Here is a 20,285-nt window from a genome sequence, read left to right as displayed (position 1 = left end):
TGGGGTGGGGGTTGTGGGGTCAATATTGTCCGAAGCATGGACGTGCAGTTCCATGTTAATTAAAAAGCTCTGTTTTTTATCCACCAGATGACGCTCCTGCTCCACAACGCAAACCCGAGCTAGCCACTAAACTGCGGGACAAAACAGACAGAGCTGCTGGAAACAGTGAAAGTCTGCTTCAGGCACGTGGAGTGTGGACCGTTATCTGCAGACAGAAAACCCCGCTCTGAGAACCATATGTTTTGCGTCTATGTGTGTGAGTGTGTACGCGCGTATAGTTTCCTTTCACATGCCTCTCTGTTGTCCTTTTCAAAATAAATCCTTACTTTATGGTGCGCTATTCCATGCTGCAACAGCACAGTGAAGCCCAATCACCGCCACGCTACAGAGCAAGTCAACTGCTCACAATCCCATTTCTGCTTTTTGCTTAAATACAGAGGGGCCCCACGAGAATACAATGCATTGGGTTGCGTTCAGTTGGGACTCACAAGTCGTGATGCAAGTGTTTGTTTTAAATAACAAACAGACCACTAATATAGCCTGCCTACATGGTGCAAGAAATAAATCTAACTATATTTTTATCACATAGTCCTAACGGTAGGCTATTCTTATTTTACTTTATTAGCCTATTGCTTCTAGGTCCCAATGAAATGAGATGTTTTTTGCTTGTTTGTTTGTTTGTTTTGTTACCTAAGTGGCCAGGTATAGATCTATTATAATGTTCATGTTGACATGTGATTGAAGGTGACAGGAGTCAAACGAATGAAAAAAAAGTGCACTGTAATTGTATCTAAATGTCACATCTAATATTTTGACCAAAAGGCCATTCCGAATCATTCATTTGGGAGCGGTGTTGGCGCTTGCAGAGGTCTCTTCCATGTCTGCGCAGTTCATTATTTCCCGACCTTTGACACTGCTTATGTATGGGCCGAGAATTAAGAAGGCGAATTCCCAGCACACTGAAAAAGGCAAGCAGAGCACGGTGCGCGAGTTGAATATTCAATTAGAGAGAGTGTGTGTGTGTGTGGGGGGGGGGGGGTGAAGCTGCGTGCCAGTCCTTCATCTTACATTACTGATTAGCTGTTAAACAGATTATAAACAGATGACTGGGTGCAAATGTTGCAGCAGAAAGCAGTCGGAGTTCAAGGAAATGCCGAGCGGTTTCCTTCCCCGCCACTTCAGCAGTTTGAATACACTTCATCACCACGAACAAGCTCCATATCTAAACATGTTGCTGTTCAGCCTTTACCACTAAAACCACAGTCATTAAAAAAACATCATGGGCAACTGAAACTGTTTCCAGTCCATGGATGCAGGTCGACTTGCTGGATGAAGCTCTGCTAAAATACACCAGAAAAAAACTGTTATATGATTATAAACACGCTTAATATTTAGCCTTCCTGGTGTTGATGCAAAAGTAAAACACTTGCCTTTTTCAGTTCACACAAACATGCTCACATATCTATATTTATATCAGTAGCCTCATCAATTGCCTCAACAGCTGCACGCGAAATAAAAAAAGCCACTAAAGTAATGAAATTTGAAGATAAAAGTGTATTAAACCATTAAATGCTTGTTTAAAAAATATCCCCTTGAAAACAGTGCCTCGTCTTCCAACAATAACTGTGCTCTACATTCACAAGCGAGGTTGGAAGCCTGGAGCAGCAGGCGTTTGTCCCTTAAAAAACGTCTAAACAAACACGTTATAAATGCACTAAAGTGTTAAAAAGTTAACAAACTATATTGTTAAACTTTGCAGGTTAACATGTTAGGTTTACTAAACACATTTACTAAGCTGGATATGTTGAAAGTAGTTGAATGTGCAGTGCCACAGCAAGCCACGCGGGTCCAAAAGAGCTCTCATTGAGAAGCCACGTGTCCGTTTCCAAAGCCTCTCCAACTTAACCACCTCCTTTGTACGACTAACCCACATCGGCAGCGTCCCTCCACATAAAGGGATTTGCAATTTCAAGATATTTCAGCTTAAATGTTTTTGACAGTTCCCTCGCTTTTACCTCGGCTTGGTTATTTTAACTGTGCCAAATGGGTCACCTTGGGTTGCTGTCTGCGCGCAAAGGGCTTTTGCGCGCATTCAGTCTGAATTTTTTCCAACTTTCCTTGACGGGGAAACCAGCTGCTGGTCGTGAAAAGACGGCTTATTAATTGTCCTTTGTCATGCAGAATTGCTTGATTTCTAAAGAAACGTACAAAGGCTCTTTTTCAGGATTCAAGTATTTTGTTTCGTGCGTATTTTCAAACCATCGAATCAGCTGCAGCGCTGCGCCGTCTACCAGACTCTCAGGTACTGACTGCCTGCTCCCTTTGTCCCCTTTTAATGCTGTTGTAAATCGTGCAGACTGATTTGTTACAAGCTGTTCTTTTAATCTGATAGATAAGAGACATGTCAAAGAAAAGCCGTAAATAAAAAATTAGCCAGAATAAAGACAAGGGCGAGTCTGCTAGATGGGCGCCTGTTGACTCAAGCGGCTCTCCAGCGTCAGGGGAGCCCTCTCCTCAGCTCCGTCAAGGTTACGTCCACAATTCCCTTTTATTCTTTTTAAAAAGACACCGTAGTCCTTTTTGCTTCAATGAATTGATCGGCACAAAATTAAGAATAAATAAATTGAGCATTTGGAGCACCGAGCGTATAAGCTCCCCCAGGGCGCATACCCCCGGGCTATTGAATGGATAAAGGGCGCTTTGCAGAAGACGTTGTGAGCAAAATGGGGCTCTTTGGTGCAATTAACAAAATAGTCTAATCCCATATCTTAACAAATGCAAATAGTAGAGTTTTGTTAAATGGTTAAGTGAACAATTAAATGAAAGTTTACAAGTGAAACTTCACATCCAAAAAAGGCACGCTGGTGCAGATAACGTGCTGTACGCAATTTAAGAACAGTTTTTACTCCCTTTAAAAAAAGTCTAGAGATACTTTTCTAAGGAAGCCAATATAATTTAAAGCATATTCAACATAATAAATATAATTTTAAGAACCGAAGCCTCAGTCAGAGAGAAGCTGTACCGGTGCGTAAAATAGGCGAACAAAACTGGAACTATACGCTGGTAAGCAAGTCCTGGTGTGGTCTTTTTGGAGATGTTTTAATGACATATTTTTAACTTCAGTAAAAATATACATATCGACCTTTACACTCTTTTTAGATTAATTTGAACCAGAATAAACAACAAAAGTATTTTGCCTAAAAGACCAAATTTATGTTTGAGGATGCAATGTATCATTTGACTTGGCATAAACAACTATTCATTTTATGTATTGAATGATTTGCAATAAAAATCACATTATATGCTAATTAATAATTACGTTCTTTTAAGAATAATAGTGACTCAGTTGAAGAGGCTTGTATTAGATCTGAAACACACCTGGAGCTCATAAAACCGAGAATAAACTTGAGCACACTACTGCGCTAACAATAAGAACAATATGGGTCATGGAAACCAAACTGTGTCTTTTCCTCATTTATCTTCATGTTAGATCGATATCTTAAGATATGCACACTCCTGACGCACCATTATACACCCACAGTGATTATTAACTCGGTCACACGAGACGGATCATTTCAGGGATGAAACTTGAAAAGAGCCCCAAAGGGCCAGGCAGTGATATCTGGGCTGAGTGTCCCCGAGGGAAAGCACATAAAATGACCACATAACAAGGTATTCTTCACATCTGATTGACAGATTATTGAGCTTTTGATTTACTCGTCCATGATGGAGTTCAGTTCTTATGGCCTGATGTGCTCCTTCAAGACACACAAGCACGTATTGTTTGTCTGAAGTGTGTTTTTGTCCTCCCTAGTGTCTGGTTTTTTTTTTTTTTTTGGTTCTTTGAGCAAAAATGATCAACCTCGCCAGTTACTTTTTTATATAGTTTTCTCCTCGTAGCCTGGATATCAAACACCTCTTGAGCACAACTCAACCGTTATGTAAGAGAATATTAAAATATATATTTTAAATGGCAAAGAATCTTACAATATACGTCTGAAATAATGCACTGCGCGTCGCCACACACAGCGCAGCCAGTGAGTTTAAACGTGTGCGGATGTATTTCATGTCACCACTTTGACCAAAGACTTTCACATAGTATGTGGCATCATCTGTGTGTCTCCTCATAGCACCATTTTTTTTTTTAAACAATGTATAATTGTATGTCCAAACGGCTAATATCAACACGAGTGTAGCGCGCCACTGCGCACTCAGTGGTGCGCAAAGACCAAAATATGTTATTCACACGACAACGCTGTCTGCCGCTCAGAAATATTTTTTATTTAAGTATCAACATTTTTAAATAAATAAATATTTTTCAATTACACTGAAGATATAATTTCAGAGTTATCTCCATTTCTTTCCAGCTTTCCATATTTGAAGTCACAGTTCCATCCACATAGAATGAATCTAACCAGTATAGTCACCATGTATACAAAATACTGTATCCCCAAAATACTAATAAACAATGTTGCTATTGTTTCATTTTTTTGTTTAGTTTTTTTGTCATTTGGGTTTCTCTTTACAAATGTGCCTATCATACTCATCGGATTGGCAACAACAAACGGACCGTTTTCAGAAAAAAACTACATACAAAACGTACAACATGTATACAGCTATACAATAATTCAGGGCAATTCCCTGATTAAATATTCTGTTTCTATGTACAGGCGACTGAACACAAGTGGATCAGTCTCTCTCTTTTTTTGGCTGTATTGAAAATCATGAGGACCAAAATATTTTAAATGGGAGGCAGGGGAGAGTTCAGGGGGAGACGGAGAGGTCCACATCCTCCTTTTCGGACGAGGAGGGAGATATGGGAATGTCATCCTCCTCTTCCTCCGAGCATCTCGCGGTGGACAGGGAAGAGCATTTGCAGTTATGTGATCCAGTCCTTTGGCCGCTGCTTTTGCCCTCCTTTTTGTGCTTCACTCTGCGGTTCTGGAACCAGATTTTCACCTGTTTCTCAGACAAGTTCAGGTATGTGGCGATCTCGATGCGCCGCAGTCTGGAGAGGTACATGTTGGATGTGAACTCTCGCTCCAGCTCCAAAAGTTGTGTGCTGGTGAAGGCTGTGCGCATGCGCTTGCTGCTCTGAAGTTTGCTGTTGCTGTTTTCTGTGGGGAAAAAAGAGAGATTGTCAGCCACAGAAATATTATGAAAACAGGTGGAATGTGTCTTCGTCCACTCGATCAAACGTTAAAGCAGCCTCTACTCACCGATGGAGATGCAGTGGAACTGTCGCGGGTCTGGGACTGAGTACGCAGCTTGGTATATCCCTGGTCCGTGGCTGAGGTTGATGCTGTTGGATGAAGAGTGTTGCCTCGACAGAGCTGAGTGACAGTACTGTGAGCTGAATGGAGAAAAAGACGCCTTGAGGAGCGGCAGTGTCGGTGGTGACGGGTGGAGCTGGGACGCGGTCATGCACAGCGGGCAGAAGCACAGCAGCCCGGCTTTCCTGGAGTGGCAGGAGCCCGGCAGCCCGTGCGGATGGTGCGGCGAGTGCACGGCGTACGGGAATAAAGGTGGGTTATTCTCGTTCCCTTTGTCGTTGGCCTCCCTTAAAATCAAGGAATCCACGAGAAAAGACCTCGGCATGTTTGCGAACTTGTTGCTCAGCGTTGTTTGACGTTGAAGCCGGCGCGTCGTTGTGTCAGTCTGCTCTCCTCGGGACGGTGGACAGCGAAGTGGTGCTGAAGGCGCACCGACGCTCCTTAAATAGCCGCCGTGGACTCGGTTCGGCCATGTGACGGTTACGCTGTAAGCGGCAAAGAGCTCTCAATAGGGTTTTGTGCCTTTCTCTCGGCATTCCCACTGCACGCTTCCCCATTATTTCACTTGTTAACTAAATGAACTGCATAATGTAGTCTATTCTTGTCAGCCCCACCCACGCCGCAAGAGGCGGCACTGCCCATTCTCCCTTTTATCATCACTCTCATTTTATCATAGAGCACAGCTTAAATGCGCGAGAGAAAACGTTTCTGTCAAATTCGGAAAGCCAGTATTCAAGTTTTGTTTTAGCCATTAAGCAGCCTATTAGGTACGTGTATGATGGTCCTCATCGAGTGTGTACAACCAAGGCGTGAAGGAGAAAACTTTCAGAAATATTTACACCTGTTAATGTAACTACATTTATTATCAATTACAGAACCATTTCCCGTCGGTGCTTTTAAAACTAAAGGTTCATTATGCCCGTATCTGGTGAGATTATGAGAAACCAGTCAAATGTATAAACTGTTGCATGCGTGTTATCTTTCTGAATAAATACCAACCATTCTTTTGAATGAATTGTTGCACATGTTAATTTATTTGCGCGACAGGTCTTCTTCTTCTGCACCTGTGTGGCTACTTTACTGACAGTGTTGAGCGCAACAGCTGCATGTAAAGTTTATGCATATCCATTTTAAGGTTAATGTGTCATTTCTGGGCACAAAAAAGGGACAAGTCATTGCCTGAAGGCAGTGCTGTTAAAGAGCAGTGATTAATTCCTTTGCTCGGGCCCCTGCAGAGTCGGGGGAAAGAATATGTAAAAATAACCAGGTTTTCACTCTGCGGCCCTTATTGAATGTCATTGTGGAGGGGTTTCAATGAGAGAGAAAGAGAGTCGAATTAAAGTGTGTGACAGCGGCGGATAGACGCAACAAAGGCGACTCTGTCATAGAGGAGCCCAGTGCGCTGCGCGTGAAGCCCCCGCCTCGCGCTCTGATTGAATTAAGTAATAGGAAAACATTTTCTTTCACTTTAAGGCTCTCTGAACAAGACCTTCAAAGGGACGGGACTCGTAATGTGTGAGTAAATAGTGCAATATGATTTCTTTTCCTTACGATGTTTAAATGTTTCCTATTTATTAAGCAGCCAGCACAAAACAAAGTCTGTTGATATCTTTAAATTAAGGGTAGGCCTAAATTTGATATCATAGACTCAACGCCTCGGGACGTTGTGTTAGATGGGGGCAATGATGGCGCTAAGATAGTCTACACAAAGTTATTGCAGAGCTACATCCTTGTGTTTAACATGGGTTTTGCTTTATTATTCGCACTTTCTTTGTATAGTAGTATTTGGAGTTAGCCTCTTTAATTACTGACAAAACGTAGCCTACCTTGTCGTCCGCTGAGGTGTAGGCCTATTGTTTAGGCCTACATATCATCTGATTTAGGCTTTCCTTCCCACAAATTGTCCAGCGATTTAGCTCTTCAGTTCCAAAAGCATACCCACATGACCGTGTGCTGCTATCTGTTTTTTACTCATAAAAGAGGCCTAATGTGCTCAGCTTCACACCACTAATCTTCCATAAAGGCAGGACCTGTAATTAGGCGCGCCATTAAAATTAGGAGCAGTTAAACCCTTTAACGAGATAAAATATCTGCCGGAATGACTGCTATATCTCCGAGAGCCACTTTCATTATTGTTTTATTATAGTCTATCCTTTCATTTTCTCCCATCAATTAGCCATTAACTAGCCTAGTCTGTCAATTTTGTTGCACACTGAAACATGTAGGTAAACACAAATCTATCGCTTTTATTCAGATTCTTATTTAGCCTAGTTAATGACATGTTTTCATCATACCTTATAAAGCGCTTTTATTCTCACGAGGAGTTTGCCTGACCATGTGCTTAAGCTCAAAATTAAACAGGCAAAATGTGTAATTTTATGGCTCTGAACACTGCAGATTTAAAACTTATTTTCACCCACCTCTTTTTTTGTTCACAGCGGCAGGATGGCGGTGGCAGCTTGATGTATTGCTTAACATAAAGATGTTATCAAAGGCCCTAATTTTCAAATTATGTACAGCAGTCACCCCGTGGATAGGAATAGAGGTTTCATGGGTCGTCACGCAGGGAGGCTCATCCTAATTTGCAATCCCAACTGGAGACTGACAAATAGTTTTGACCTCCCTCTGCAGGCGCGGGCCAGAAGTGCAAAGAATCTCATTCTCCATAATCACTTGTTACTGAGATAAATAATGGAGGGAAATAGCCCACTCACATTACAACAACTCTATTACATTTTTTTGCTCTAGTTCCAAGCTAAAAAAATACATTTATAGCCACTTATGATAAGGTTCATGTATCATCATATCCATATCTGTGTTTTCCCTCACAAACCAATGATCCAGACTAATTCAGCACAGCTTGGTGTGTTCTGTAACTAGCATACAGCTGTGGGTTGGTAAAGCTTCTTAACGTTACTGTTTGATAGGGGGGATAGCAATGCCTCTGAAATAGTAAATTATTTATAAGATATTAAGTTGGAACAATTGCCATCACTCAAGTTCATCCCCGATGATAACACTGACCAGTGCCTGCTGTGCCATTGGAGAAGCACATTTTCAGGGGCTTTTATGCAATTATACCCAAAGATCTCGTGCCTGATGACATAAAGAGAGCAGTCTGTTTATGGAGATGTAGTCAATATCTCCTTTTCTTTTTGGTATGAATAATTCATAGTTTAAGACACTATCCCCCCTCACTTAATACGTACACACACTTAAACACCCACACATCTCTAATACAAATGATGGTTTTAGCTGACAGTGTAACAGGATTTAAGGTCCCAGTGGGGTTTGGCCCAGCCGTGGATGGGCGCTGTGACTGTCGACGTGACACAGAGGGCCGGCTGCCCCTCCTAATCTCCCCCTGAGGCAACATCACAGACTGCAGATCCTGCTGCACCTCTATGGACACACAAAGGCCTGATTATCATTCATATGCTCACCAGAAACACCAGTCCAATAGATAACAGATGACACATAAGTACCAGCTGAATGGTGCAATATGTTTAGGCTGCTGGAGTCTATAGGGACTAATGAATCCTTAAGAGAGAGGGAGACTGACAAAGAGACGCAGCCAGTTGAGGTACCATGATGTGACAGATATTAAGGCTCTACAGGTGAACTCTCGTGAACCAGAGGAATCTAAATGCTAAATGTTTTTTTGGTGTAAATATAAGGAATACAGTTCTATGTGTTTTGTCATGCTGAACAGTGACTGATGATATCTAGAAAGTGGAGGCGTTGCAGTGATTATTTTTGGAAAGAGGAGATATTTAAGTGACCATTTCAAGATGATAATTATGTAAAAGTGCTGCTTAACTCAGCATGGCCTCGCAATTAAACAGATCAAATGGCATTTTTACTTTAAAGTTACAAGAAACATTTGGCACCCATCAAAATTAGACACGTTGACATTTTTCAACACAAAAGAAATAGTTTTCAAATGCTCATTTTAAAAATAAAGATATTTTACATATTGTGGTTAATGTGGTTTTTGTGTGCTCAAAAATGTATGTTGTCAGCAATAACCATGTTTCCTTTCATCAGTGCTAAATCATTATACTTAAGAGGCAGAGGCCCAAATACAGGCTTTTTACTATGCTGTTGACATATGGTCACCTCTTAATTTAAAAAGGGTTAATCAGTTCCAGTTCAGAAGAGACCAGGATCAGAACTGTATTCAAAAGGACTCAAGGATGGAAACTATTTTATTTCGGATTTGTCAGTTTCTTTCTTGTGCACAAATTCGCTCTATGAGAAAATAGCATCCGCACACTCAAAGCAGTGCAACAATCTTTTTAATTAGTGAGCTTTCGGTCAGAGACCTTCTTTAAGGCAAGAACAGGTAGCAAGTGAATGCAGCAGTACATAAGGTTAAAAGAACATCACTTGATTAGCCTTAATGCAGAACACTTGTGTCAATCAGTTTAACTTGTATGACTAAACATCAAGGGGATTGTAGCCCTGGGTATGATGGACTACAAGTGTCTATAGAGACTGTCAAGAACTCCTAAGCACATCAAGTACACCAAATTCACAATATACACAACAAAATAGAATACACAACAATGGAGGCTTTTGCCTTCATCAAGCATACAGAATATAGAATCTATTACTGTTTATTCATCGCGACACACTCACTACAAAATCCTCATGTCGACCCAGTGGTTGCAATGTTCCTACAGAGTGGATCCAAAAAAGGTCTCTCTGCATAACCTCCTGTCAACATCACCCCCTCTATGAAGAGTAATCTGCACTATGCCCTGGAACACTGAGTAATGTTTTTCTTTTTTGGTCCTTTTTTATAAAAGGTCCGATCTAGATTTTGATAGAGCAATGTGGTGAGTGTCATCTACACATTGAGTTAAATAACCTCTTTCTAAGAAGTGTTGTTTCATCTCCAGGGCCTTCTCGATGACGTGTTCATCAGAATGGCAGAGGCGTCTTAATGTGTAAAATTGTCTTTTAGGTATGCCATATTTTAGAATTTTAGGGTCTGTGTCTTTCTTATATAGTGAGGTAAGAAGGCTCACATTACTCACATATCAAGAAATGCTCAGGAGTAGGGCTGGGCGATATGGCCAAAAATGTTATCACGATTAATGAAAAAAACTTTTTATTTCATTCGATATCGATAATTATCACGATAAATGTCAAATCATTATTTCTCTCAGGTTTAAAGGCTGATTTTTGATCCTGCATGAATATTGAAAAAAACAGATGGTTAATTGTGGTGTTAAACATTTCTTCATGGTCAGAATGTACAAACAGTGGATCACTTCATAAATCTGAGGTAGAACATTCAAAACTATATAAGTTTTTTCAGTGCCTTTTTCCCAAAATAAATATCTTAACAGAAAAATTAAGTGCTAATTTGTTACGATTCAAATGAATTAAATAATTTATTGATGATATATTGAACATTTGTTATAGTGTTATTAAGGAAAATTATATTGCGATAATTATCATTATTGTTTTATTGCCCAGCCTTATTCAAGAGTGAATTTTAAATCAGGATTACAACCATTTAGATATGAAACACATTCCAACAGTTCCTGAAATGGGCATCCAAATATCCAAGGAAGGTTAAGATCAAGGGCAACTGGATTAGCTGAAGACACTTAAAGACGTTTTGTCTCTTATCTGTCAGATGGCAGATCTGATTCTGCAAACACTCATACACAATATGAAAATCTACCACAAATCAGCTAACTAATAAAGATACATAGGCAGAACCTGAGAAGCCTCTGGGATGAGTGACAAAATGTCTTCAAGTATCTTCAACCAGTCCAGTTGCCCTTGATCTTAACCTTCTGTAGAAAACCGTGACTGAGAATCTTCACAGATCATCCACATGTCTGTACCATTTGAGAAATGTGTAGAGACAAATACGTGCTCAAGAAGATAAAAGTCTATCTAGTCCTCTCATGGGATATGTTTGTATAAAGGCTATGGTATCAGGTTGATCTTTAATGTCTTAATTTAGGTTCCAGGGTATAGAGCAGATTAGAAGGTTAGAGAACCACTGGCTAGACATGAGGATTTCACTATGAAATAACTGTAAAACTTGTTGTTCATCATTCCCAGGACTAGAATTCCATTTATGTTAAACCACACAAGCTGAACTGATTACTGCATAAGTGTTCTGCGTTAAAGCTAAACAATTGATATTATTTTAACCTTTTTTACCGCTGCATTCACTTGCTACCTGTTCTTGCTCAGTAATTAAAAAGCATTTAGCACAATTTTGAGTGAGTTTGAAAGTGAGCAAATACATTAATGTTTGTTAAGGGGCTAACTGAAAACATAGGATATGTTGTTGTTTTTTTATCTGTGGCACATCACAGAAAGCCTGTGGTTGACTATTGGAGCCACACTTTTTATTTGTTGTTTTGACACCCATACTTGTTTTGTTGTGACCAATTTCTGCTGAACTGTTTCTATATTTCTTTTTTATAGGAATTGCAGGGATTAAGATAGCTATTAAGATAGTGACAGCTGTAGAAAGTCACAGGGAACATACTGTAACTTTGTAAATTCTTAATAGCAGCACAGAACATTTTTCCAACAGAGTTAAAGTTTGCAGCTACTAAAATCCAGGGTGCTAGTTGTTCCCAAATCATAATGCAGCCAGCAGTAGCTTCAGATCCATCTATAGACAAGGTCAACAGTGCAAAGGTCAAGTCCAATATTGGTGATTAAGCTGAGATGAGCAACAAAAGGAGGATACTAGAATGATGACATCAGTTACAGTGAAAGTGGTAAAAATAAGAGATTGTCTAGTCTGTGGTGCACAAAGTAAACACATTATGGTTGATGGGGGCCGCACAATTCTTCATAATATGAAGAACCTGTTCTTATTCAGTGTGGGGGAGTAACTAGATACATGTAATTTAGTAACATAATTTAATCACAAAAGAAATGTAACTGTAATTGGTTACAGTTACTGGGATAAAATGTGTAATTAAATTACAGTTACTTCTGAAAATGTTCATGGTTACATTTGGAGTTACATCTGAACATATTCTGTAAAACGATAGGCTGTTTGTTGAGTAATATTAATTTTGTTGTTTTTCATGTGCACAATGTCTTCATTTGCTATGTCCAGCCACAGCCATTTAGTAAAGTTTGATGCCACTCTGATGTTGATTGCTTCTCATGTTTGAATTTGTAAAGTAATTAAATGTAATAAGTTACATTATCATTACACTTTGATAAAGTAATTTAAATAGTTACACTATTACTACTTATAATTACTTATAATAATTCTGACTTGACATAACTGTCATTCTTTCACAATATTTTTGTCTGTGGTTATTTACATGCTTTGTTATAATTTGAACTGTGTTGCTTTGCTACATTGGGAACCCCATTAATAATACAAAGCAGAGCCACCCAATAACACACCCTCTAATCACCAGCGATCTGAACACTATCACTCTCATCTTTACCTGTTTGATATTACAAGTCAGTGTCTTAAAAATACTACAAGATAGAGGCACAAGATTCAAACACTAAGTTGCCAGTGAGCTGCTATTTGCTGCCTCGGTCATTTGTACATTTAATGTGTATATAAATGTTCAGTTACATGTGATACAAAACTCTTCCAGTGAAAAGCAAAAGGCCACGCTGCACACTGAAACATCTCTGCATGAGTGAACATGACAAATGATGGATCATAAGTCACACTGTCACAAGTCAGAGCTGCGGTACTTTGTAAAAATCCCGTAGCAACCTACATCATGCAGAGCTGAGAAAATGATTCAAAGCCCGACAGTGTAGAAAGATCAAAGGTGTGATCACAAAAAGTCACTTCTGCAATCACTAGTGTTAGAAATTTCACCTTTAACAAAACTAAAAGACATAGGTTACAAGTCACTACTAATTATTGTACTTAAATTGTGTTTCAAATGAAAAGAGAACCACCCAACATGAAGTGCCACTCATTCACATTTTTATGCAAATGGTGTAAAACTCACAAGCAGCACGGAACTGCACGAGTTGAGAAGCACATCTTGTACAAAACATACATTCGTGTTTTTCATGCTTTTTTCTCCTGATGATTAATCTGAGTGCTGAATTTATGCCTTGTGAATTTAAGACTCTGATATGACTGACTGATTCTGACCCTGATGTGGTTGAGTCCATGTCTAGTGCTGCACCTAGTGCTAGGTGCGACCTTGCAGCCATGACAGTCTCAGCCCTGACAGCTTCAGTGAGAGAAAAACAGATATCTGAGCCATGTTGCAGCTAAAGTTCTGTTCAATAATGTTAAAAATGAACACTCTCTGAAAGAAGATTGTTTTTGTTTTCAAGATGTTTGGTTCTCGTTGGGGGCGACACAGTGGTGTGGAGTTTGCATGTGGCGTACCTAGTGTGCGTGGATGCTCCGGCTTCTTCCCACCGTCCAAAGACATGCAGCCTAGGTTGATTGGTGACCCTAAGTTGTCCTTAGGTGTGAATGTGACAGGTTGTTTGTCTATGTGTGGCCCTGCAATGGATTGGCGACCTGTCCGGGGTGTACCCTGCCTTTCACCCGATGTCAGCTGGGATTGGCTCCAGCCCCTCGCGACCCTGTACGCAGGATAAGCGGTTGACAATGGATGGATGGTTCAGAGTTGTACTGTTTTTCCAAGTTGACCAGCAAGCAAATGTAGCAAAGTAAGAAATGTTACTGTGCTGATCTGCTGCATCATGCAGTTCAGTGATTGTGCTTCTTGCACCCGATTTTTAGAGTTTTCTGGTCTGCGCTCTCACTCCCAGTCTCCTTGCCACACCTCTAAACCATCTTTAATTAATGGGAGAGACAGAGAGAGATAGACACAGAGAATGAGGGAGGGAGGAAAGGAAGAGGATATAAGAATTTTAACTATTATTTAACTATAACTACAGTGTATGGGTAGACCAAAGTACGAGACAAATTAAAGTACTAAAAAAACATAAGCCTACTAATATCTTGACATTTATGCAAATAAATGTTACTGCATTTTCAAATAGTAAACGTATTTTGATGCAGTAAATTAAAATTTGTACACCTTTGTTTCCCATTTTGATTTTTTCTACAGAACGGCACTTTACCTTGACATTGCCTATATACCTATTTACCTCCAGCCTTTCTGATTTGTGTTTGTACATTTTAATACAACCGACTAGAAATCACTGATCTGGTAATATTTGCATTTTTGTGATTCATTTTACATCATCATGATCATCAATGCAAGTGAGTTAATTGGAACTGGCTCGCTTTGAAGCAAACAGTGGTTTACAGCAATTTTACATTCATAGCTCAGCAGAACGACACATGCTGTGGGTCCGGCCTGACGAGAATAAATGGGAAATAGATGCAACCCTGACAGTCTGGCCTCTCTAATGAGCCCATTTACATTTAAATGTGATGATGTTATGGGAACTAAAAATGGTCAAATGTCTTCCATGAACTTTACCAACTTCAGAGAAAGACAAACAGAACAAAGCGATGCCACTTGATGAACACACTGATGAATTTCCCAGCTGTGTTTCCTGACATGAAAGTTTCACCAAACCTCAAACTTTCCTCATGAATTAATAATTAATAGAAATTGGGCTTTGCTCAAAAAGATTGTTAGAGAAGCTCCACAGAGCCATTAGAGGTCTAAATAGCTTTGGATGATTTCAAATTCCCTTTTGATGTAAATCGATTAGTTCTGCTATAGATATGTCTCAAACTTCTTCTTTGACTCTATTCATACAAAAGCCTTGAAATGTTCTTCAAAAGGGTTCGTTACCCTGCAGAGGTCAGTAGGCTATTACGTATGGCTGACTCACATATCTCCAAATCAGCAGACTTTTGGCCTAGAAATAACAGGTCAAACCAATGAATTTAATGAACCCTCCCAGACACAATGACTGCCTCTTGCCATTTGAACCCCAATAAAGGGATATGGGCAGGTCAGCAAGCTCTTTCAAGGGGTTTGTACACAAATGTGACAGAATGCAGTTGCTTCAGTGCTGACAAGTTGTTCAAAGTGCTGGGGATGTCAGTGATAGTGCCTTCATCCACACTGCCCCCTTTGTTCCCTATTTTGTGTCTGTTCCTCTTTCATGAACAGCCCCCCCCCCCCCCCAAGTACAAAAGCGAAAGAATGCAAAGCGTCTTTTGCGATGTTCTGTATGCCTCATTTCTCTCCGCTGAATGTTATGCTGTAGGCCAACAAGTAGGAGACTTTTATTGTGGAGAAAACAAAGCAGAATTACGGCGGAGAGCAACTTCTGATGGTGAGTCGCTACTCCTCCCTCCTTTTCACCATTTTACTTTTCTGATCCTCCCCTCTTTCAGGTTCCCCAACATTCATTGTCTTCATTTTCATTTTCCAGTGCTCTGATGTCTCCCATAGGTTTTCTTTGACGGCTAAGTTCAAAACGAAAGTTTATGGGGACAGAGAAAGTAGCTGACTTTCCAAAAAAGTTTTATTTTGAACATTTGCAAAGTATCCACATCAAGTATGTTTCCTTGATGTAGCTGCCGAGTTGTTTTGTGCTTGGTTGAGAAAAAACATCTTTAAACATATGGTATTTGTGTGTTCACTTAATTGAATCAATTGAAGGCCCATGGGAAACCACCAAGGGGGGTAAGGGTTAGGGAGGAGGGAGGTCAGAGAGTTAGAGGAGGAGGGAGGGGAGATAAACGCTCCAAAAACTACTCATGTAAAAATTAGTTACGAATTTTCAGCTCAGCAGTTCATTATTGCCTCATACTCAGTGTGTGTCACTAAATAACAGGATGAGGATGAGCTCCAGGGGAAAAAAGTCTTAGAGGAAGCAGACTCTAAAACCCCTGTGATTCCTTAAAGTTTATGGTTTTCTCATTAATGACCACCTGCAGTTTGGCCCATTTCCTCTCCATTCATGTCACATTAGCCTCCTTTCAGAAGTCACCATTGTTTTGGGACTGTTTTCATTTTCTCAGGGACACAATTGTTTGAATGTCAACACAAACATCTTAACTGTTTGACAATTTAAAACTAAACTGAATGTTGTGTCATTCTGTCCATGTTTCGGCCACATGATGAAGGGAAATAGGAGGATACATTTTGATGAAAAAAAGCAAAATAATTATTTTTTAAGTTTTAGTTTAAAGTGTTGAGATGGGCTACTTTTTTCAAATATTAGACTGTACCCACTCTCTAAAAGGATGGAGTTATTGTAGTTATTGTTTCCTGGGTGAGAGCAACATTTCAGGGCAATGAATGAGAAATGTAGGGACATTTGCATAAGTAAGAACAGACCCTCTGTATGATTTTCATAACCCAATATCCCCTTTTCTTCTCGAATTTCTATTGCAGGCATTGTGATTTGGACTAAGCTTTTGTTTGATTTTGTTCCCCCCACTTTGTGGTTGTTGCATTTTCCTTCTCCCCCCACCCCCTCATCCTAATGACCTCTGCGACGGCTTTTTACTGCATCTCACACTCTTTTCACCAAACTAGGAATATATGGCTCAGTCTCAACTTTCTCTCAAGAGTTATGACGTAAGCAGTGTGAAAAATTGGTTTAGGCTAATTCAATGTCTATATATGACCACACATGTGAGAGTTGATGTGATGACGGGTCACTGCCCATCTCACAGGGTCCCTCGGTTTTCTGCAGATGCCCTCTATTCAGGAGGCGACACGCGGCGGGACGCTGCTGGGAGGTAGTTACTGTTTCCCCATTACCATAGAAACAAACACGCTGGCTTTCAGCTGGTCTAGGCCAGGGGTCCACTGACACCAAGTTTCACACTACTCTAAGTCCTGACAAAACTCCAAATGGATCTCAGCACTCTGAATAATACCCATTTGTATGCTATGACACCCAAAAATAAAGAGGCCTCCTTTTTGGGATACTTGTTTTTAATCAATACAAGATGGGAAAAACACTTTGAAGAGTGACGCAGTCAAGTAAGAACTACAGCAGCTTACACACTGTGGATGTGGAATGCAAGCGAGAAGTTATCAGCATCTAGGTTGTCAATTTAAGCTGTTTCCTCCAGCTGTTTGGACAACCTGTTGTCAGAAACTTTACACTTTGACATTTTGGGAAATACGCTTATTTTGCTTTCTTGCCAGGATTTACCTGAGAAGAGGTGACACTCTCATATCTGTGCGCTACAACCAGCTGCCTGTTACTTTAGCTTAGCATAAGGACTGGAAAAAGGGACAAACTAGTCAGTTCAATTTCTTTCTCGGCTAGTCCAAGTAATTTTTTACACCCTTGCTCTGCGCAACAGTGCGAGTTAAATGCCAGAATATTTAATTTATCTATCCTTAATGCATTTTGTATGGTATGAGTAATAATTGGGTGCTGTGGAAGGCAGCCTATAAGTTACAAGTCCATTGAAAAAACACACACTCTGAAACTGACACTGATGAGGGGTAAAGCAGTGAAGTAAATACTAAAGTTTACAATTTATGATGCCAACTACCAGCAACAGGTTAGCACTATCTAAAATCAATGTTTAGCTTGTCCAATAAAGAAAACAGTGTAGGTGCAAGCAATTTAATGTCTTTCCTTGTTTACATCCTATTTGCTCTCCACTTGTGAAATAATATATGATGTATATATTACATGGTAAGGATAATAATTGGGCATTGTGGAAGGTACAAGGTCAGAGTTCACAATTGATCCTCTCACCCCTGGCAGGTGCAGCACACAGGAGTGAGAGGAGGTGGCCCCTCATCTCTCCCACCTCTTCACGCTGCTCAGCGAGAGAAAGGGAGGAGTGTAAATGAGTGCACTCCAGAAAGCCATCACCTGCTCCCTCCACCCTAAAATCCCCGCTAACTCTGCCAGCCAGAGATATCCTACAACCACAGCTCAAATATCTCCAACTCCGATTAATGAGAGGGACAGAGAGAGACGGACACAGAGAGGGAGGGAGGAAGGGAAGGGGGAAATAAGAATTTTAACTATTAGCATCCATGCCGTGATTTTGTTTTTCATCTGTTTTGTTGGTATGAGTATGAACGCATTCATCGGCAGCAAAATGTACATTTGTCATGCCTATAGAGGGAATTGAATTGGACTGGATGGGGTATTGAGTTTGTGCGCACAGAAAGCCCACGGGTGAGGTTGTGTATTGATGGGTGCCCCTCCCAGCTTCTCCCAGATTCCCCCTCTATTGTGACTTTGAGTGAATGTATCCTCTTGCTAAGGGCACTGGAATGTGTCTTCTCAACTCATGTGATGGATGGGGCCTTGTTTTGCACTCCTCCGCCCCTCCCTCTGAATCCCTCTTTCTCTCCCTCAGCCTTTGACTCTTTCATCACGTCCTTTTATTTGGCACCAATAAAAGTCAGTGATTCTTCATCAGCCGTTGTGCAGATCTGAGGGCCGCTGTTATTTTTCATCAGGAGTGTGTCACACATCACCATTCAGCCCTACCGTCACACAAATTCAGACACTGGCACAGAGGCAGAAGCAGGTGGAGATACACCATCAATGAATTAGTCAAATGAGACACTGGGCATATCCTTTAAATTTAATTTAAATACTTGGTTAATGTTGCTTAGTGGGTCTCTATTGCCATTTATGCACAAGGCTGAGTTATAATAGTAGTGGTAAAAAAAAATACTAATACTACTTCTACTTCTATCACTGTTTATACAACTAGTAATAATAATAATGATGATAATAATTTAAAGAATGAAAAATAAATACAACTTAATACAAAAAGAAAGTGACACAAAAAAGAATCTACAATAAAATAAAATCATAATACATGCTCTTTGTTGTATATTACATGTTTAACCAAAAATGTGAAACATTTCTAACCTTTCTGTGATCATCGGAGAAGTAAAGTAAAATAGAAAACATCCTAAATACTAGGAAGACAAACCACAGAGTAGAGTGAACACGCAGATCACATCACTTTCCAAAAAATGGCCCAGATCGAAAACTCATTCATTTGTACAAATAAACAAACATAAACCAACAGGAGCTACCAGAGCAGATTCATCTGATGTTCTGTGAGTCCGTCCTAAAGTCTTGACTCTCATTTAGAGCTGACTGACTATATCCCTGAACTCATTATCACAATATTAATAAGGATTATTTTTCTGATGTTTATATGTATTACATAGTGGCAAATGTCCCTAAAATCACATTAAATGATTAATTAATAATTGTATGAAGCAATTAATTATATCCCACTCATATGTATTACAACCTGTAGTGCAGGTAGAACGATAATCATTCTACACGTTTCTGTTGTCCAAGTAAATGATTTGACTAAGATCAGTAAATGATTGTGATACTAAATTGTCTCCGGCCCTTCTCTCATGTTGCTCCAGTACTAAATGTATACCCTGGTCACTGAGACAGCCAGGACACAGGATTTTCTTTGTTTTTACCATCTGCTACTCTGTGAGCAGAAGATAAACAGAAACCATAAAACTACTGTTTTAACAAGTTTTCTTTTTTTGTTCAGTTTCAACATTAAAGCTCAGGCTGTCGTTACATTAAAACCTCACACAGCTTGGTTAAGGTCAATGTAACCGCCACTTTGCATCTCATTACAAAGCCTTTATTGGGGTGTATTATCAGTGTGCACATCATTTTTTTCTTAAAAACCTCTCAGGAGGTGATCTGATTGGACAAAGCAAAGCAAAGGTACTTTAGACAGTTCTCAGAGGATTTCTTTTCACCTTTTGCACATCCTGAAAAACACCTGACTTAATTTAACACACAGTGTCTAAAATGTTGCAGGTAGCTTTCTGTATTACAACTCAGTGCAGCACTTCCTGTTCCAAAGGGACCAAATCTTTGCAAGAAACCTGTATCCAATAAACTTTTATGCCATAGTGTATTTTGTTTACAATGTATTTTACCTCCCACATATCTATTATTTTCCTGTTTTTCTCCTGTTTGCAGTATAACAACCCAAGATCCCTCACACTCAGACATTACTTCCCAACGGTGGCCTTGTGGAAAGCAAGAGAGTCACTATTTAAAAAGTATTATTCAACAGAGTTGTTACATAAGAAGCTCTAAACA

The 20,285-nt window shown here is 39.9% G+C and overlaps 1 protein-coding gene and 1 long non-coding RNA gene across 4 annotated transcripts in view; both read right to left on the bottom strand.

Moving 5' to 3' along the window:
• Positions 1-4,367: 4,367 nt before the first annotated feature.
• On the bottom strand, positions 4,368-5,931 carry gsx1 (GS homeobox 1). Its single transcript, XM_046041097.1, has 2 exons — positions 5,220-5,931; positions 4,368-5,117 (listed from the first exon to the last, which is right to left on the bottom strand). Exons 1-2 carry the CDS (start codon positions 5,596-5,598, stop codon positions 4,765-4,767), a joined length of 732 nt encoding a protein of 243 aa, XP_045897053.1. The 5' UTR covers positions 5,599-5,931; the 3' UTR covers positions 4,368-4,764.
• Positions 5,932-5,997: 66 nt separating this feature from the next.
• The window catches only part of LOC123963961, a 38,601-nt gene continuing 24,313 nt past the window's right edge, over positions 5,998-20,285 (bottom strand). The window contains exon 5 of one of the 3 annotated variants that reach the window (XR_006823294.1): positions 5,998-8,675. This is a non-coding gene — a long non-coding RNA (uncharacterized LOC123963961). Of the gene's footprint in view, positions 8,676-13,800; positions 13,848-14,024; positions 14,062-20,285 lie in introns of those variants that run through there. The other 2 variants (XR_006823293.1, XR_006823296.1) reach the window with 2 other exon arrangements.

The sequence above is a fragment of the Micropterus dolomieu genome, linkage group LG23, assembly GCF_021292245.1.
Source record: "Micropterus dolomieu isolate WLL.071019.BEF.003 ecotype Adirondacks linkage group LG23, ASM2129224v1, whole genome shotgun sequence".
In the NCBI taxonomy this organism is placed as follows: Eukaryota; Metazoa; Chordata; class Actinopteri; order Centrarchiformes; family Centrarchidae; genus Micropterus; species Micropterus dolomieu.
The sequence above is the reverse complement of the archived record's forward strand: the minus strand, read 5'-3'. Positions and strand labels throughout refer to the sequence as shown.

Coding starts and splice junctions, on each gene's coding strand:
- gsx1 (XM_046041097.1), bottom strand. CDS start 5,598: ATGCCGAGGTCTTTTCTCGTGGATTCCTTGATTTTAAGGGAGGCCAAC. Junction 5,118..5,219: donor GTTCCACTGCATCTCCATCG/GTGAGTAGAGGC, acceptor TTTTCCCCACAG/AAAACAGCAACAGCAAACTT.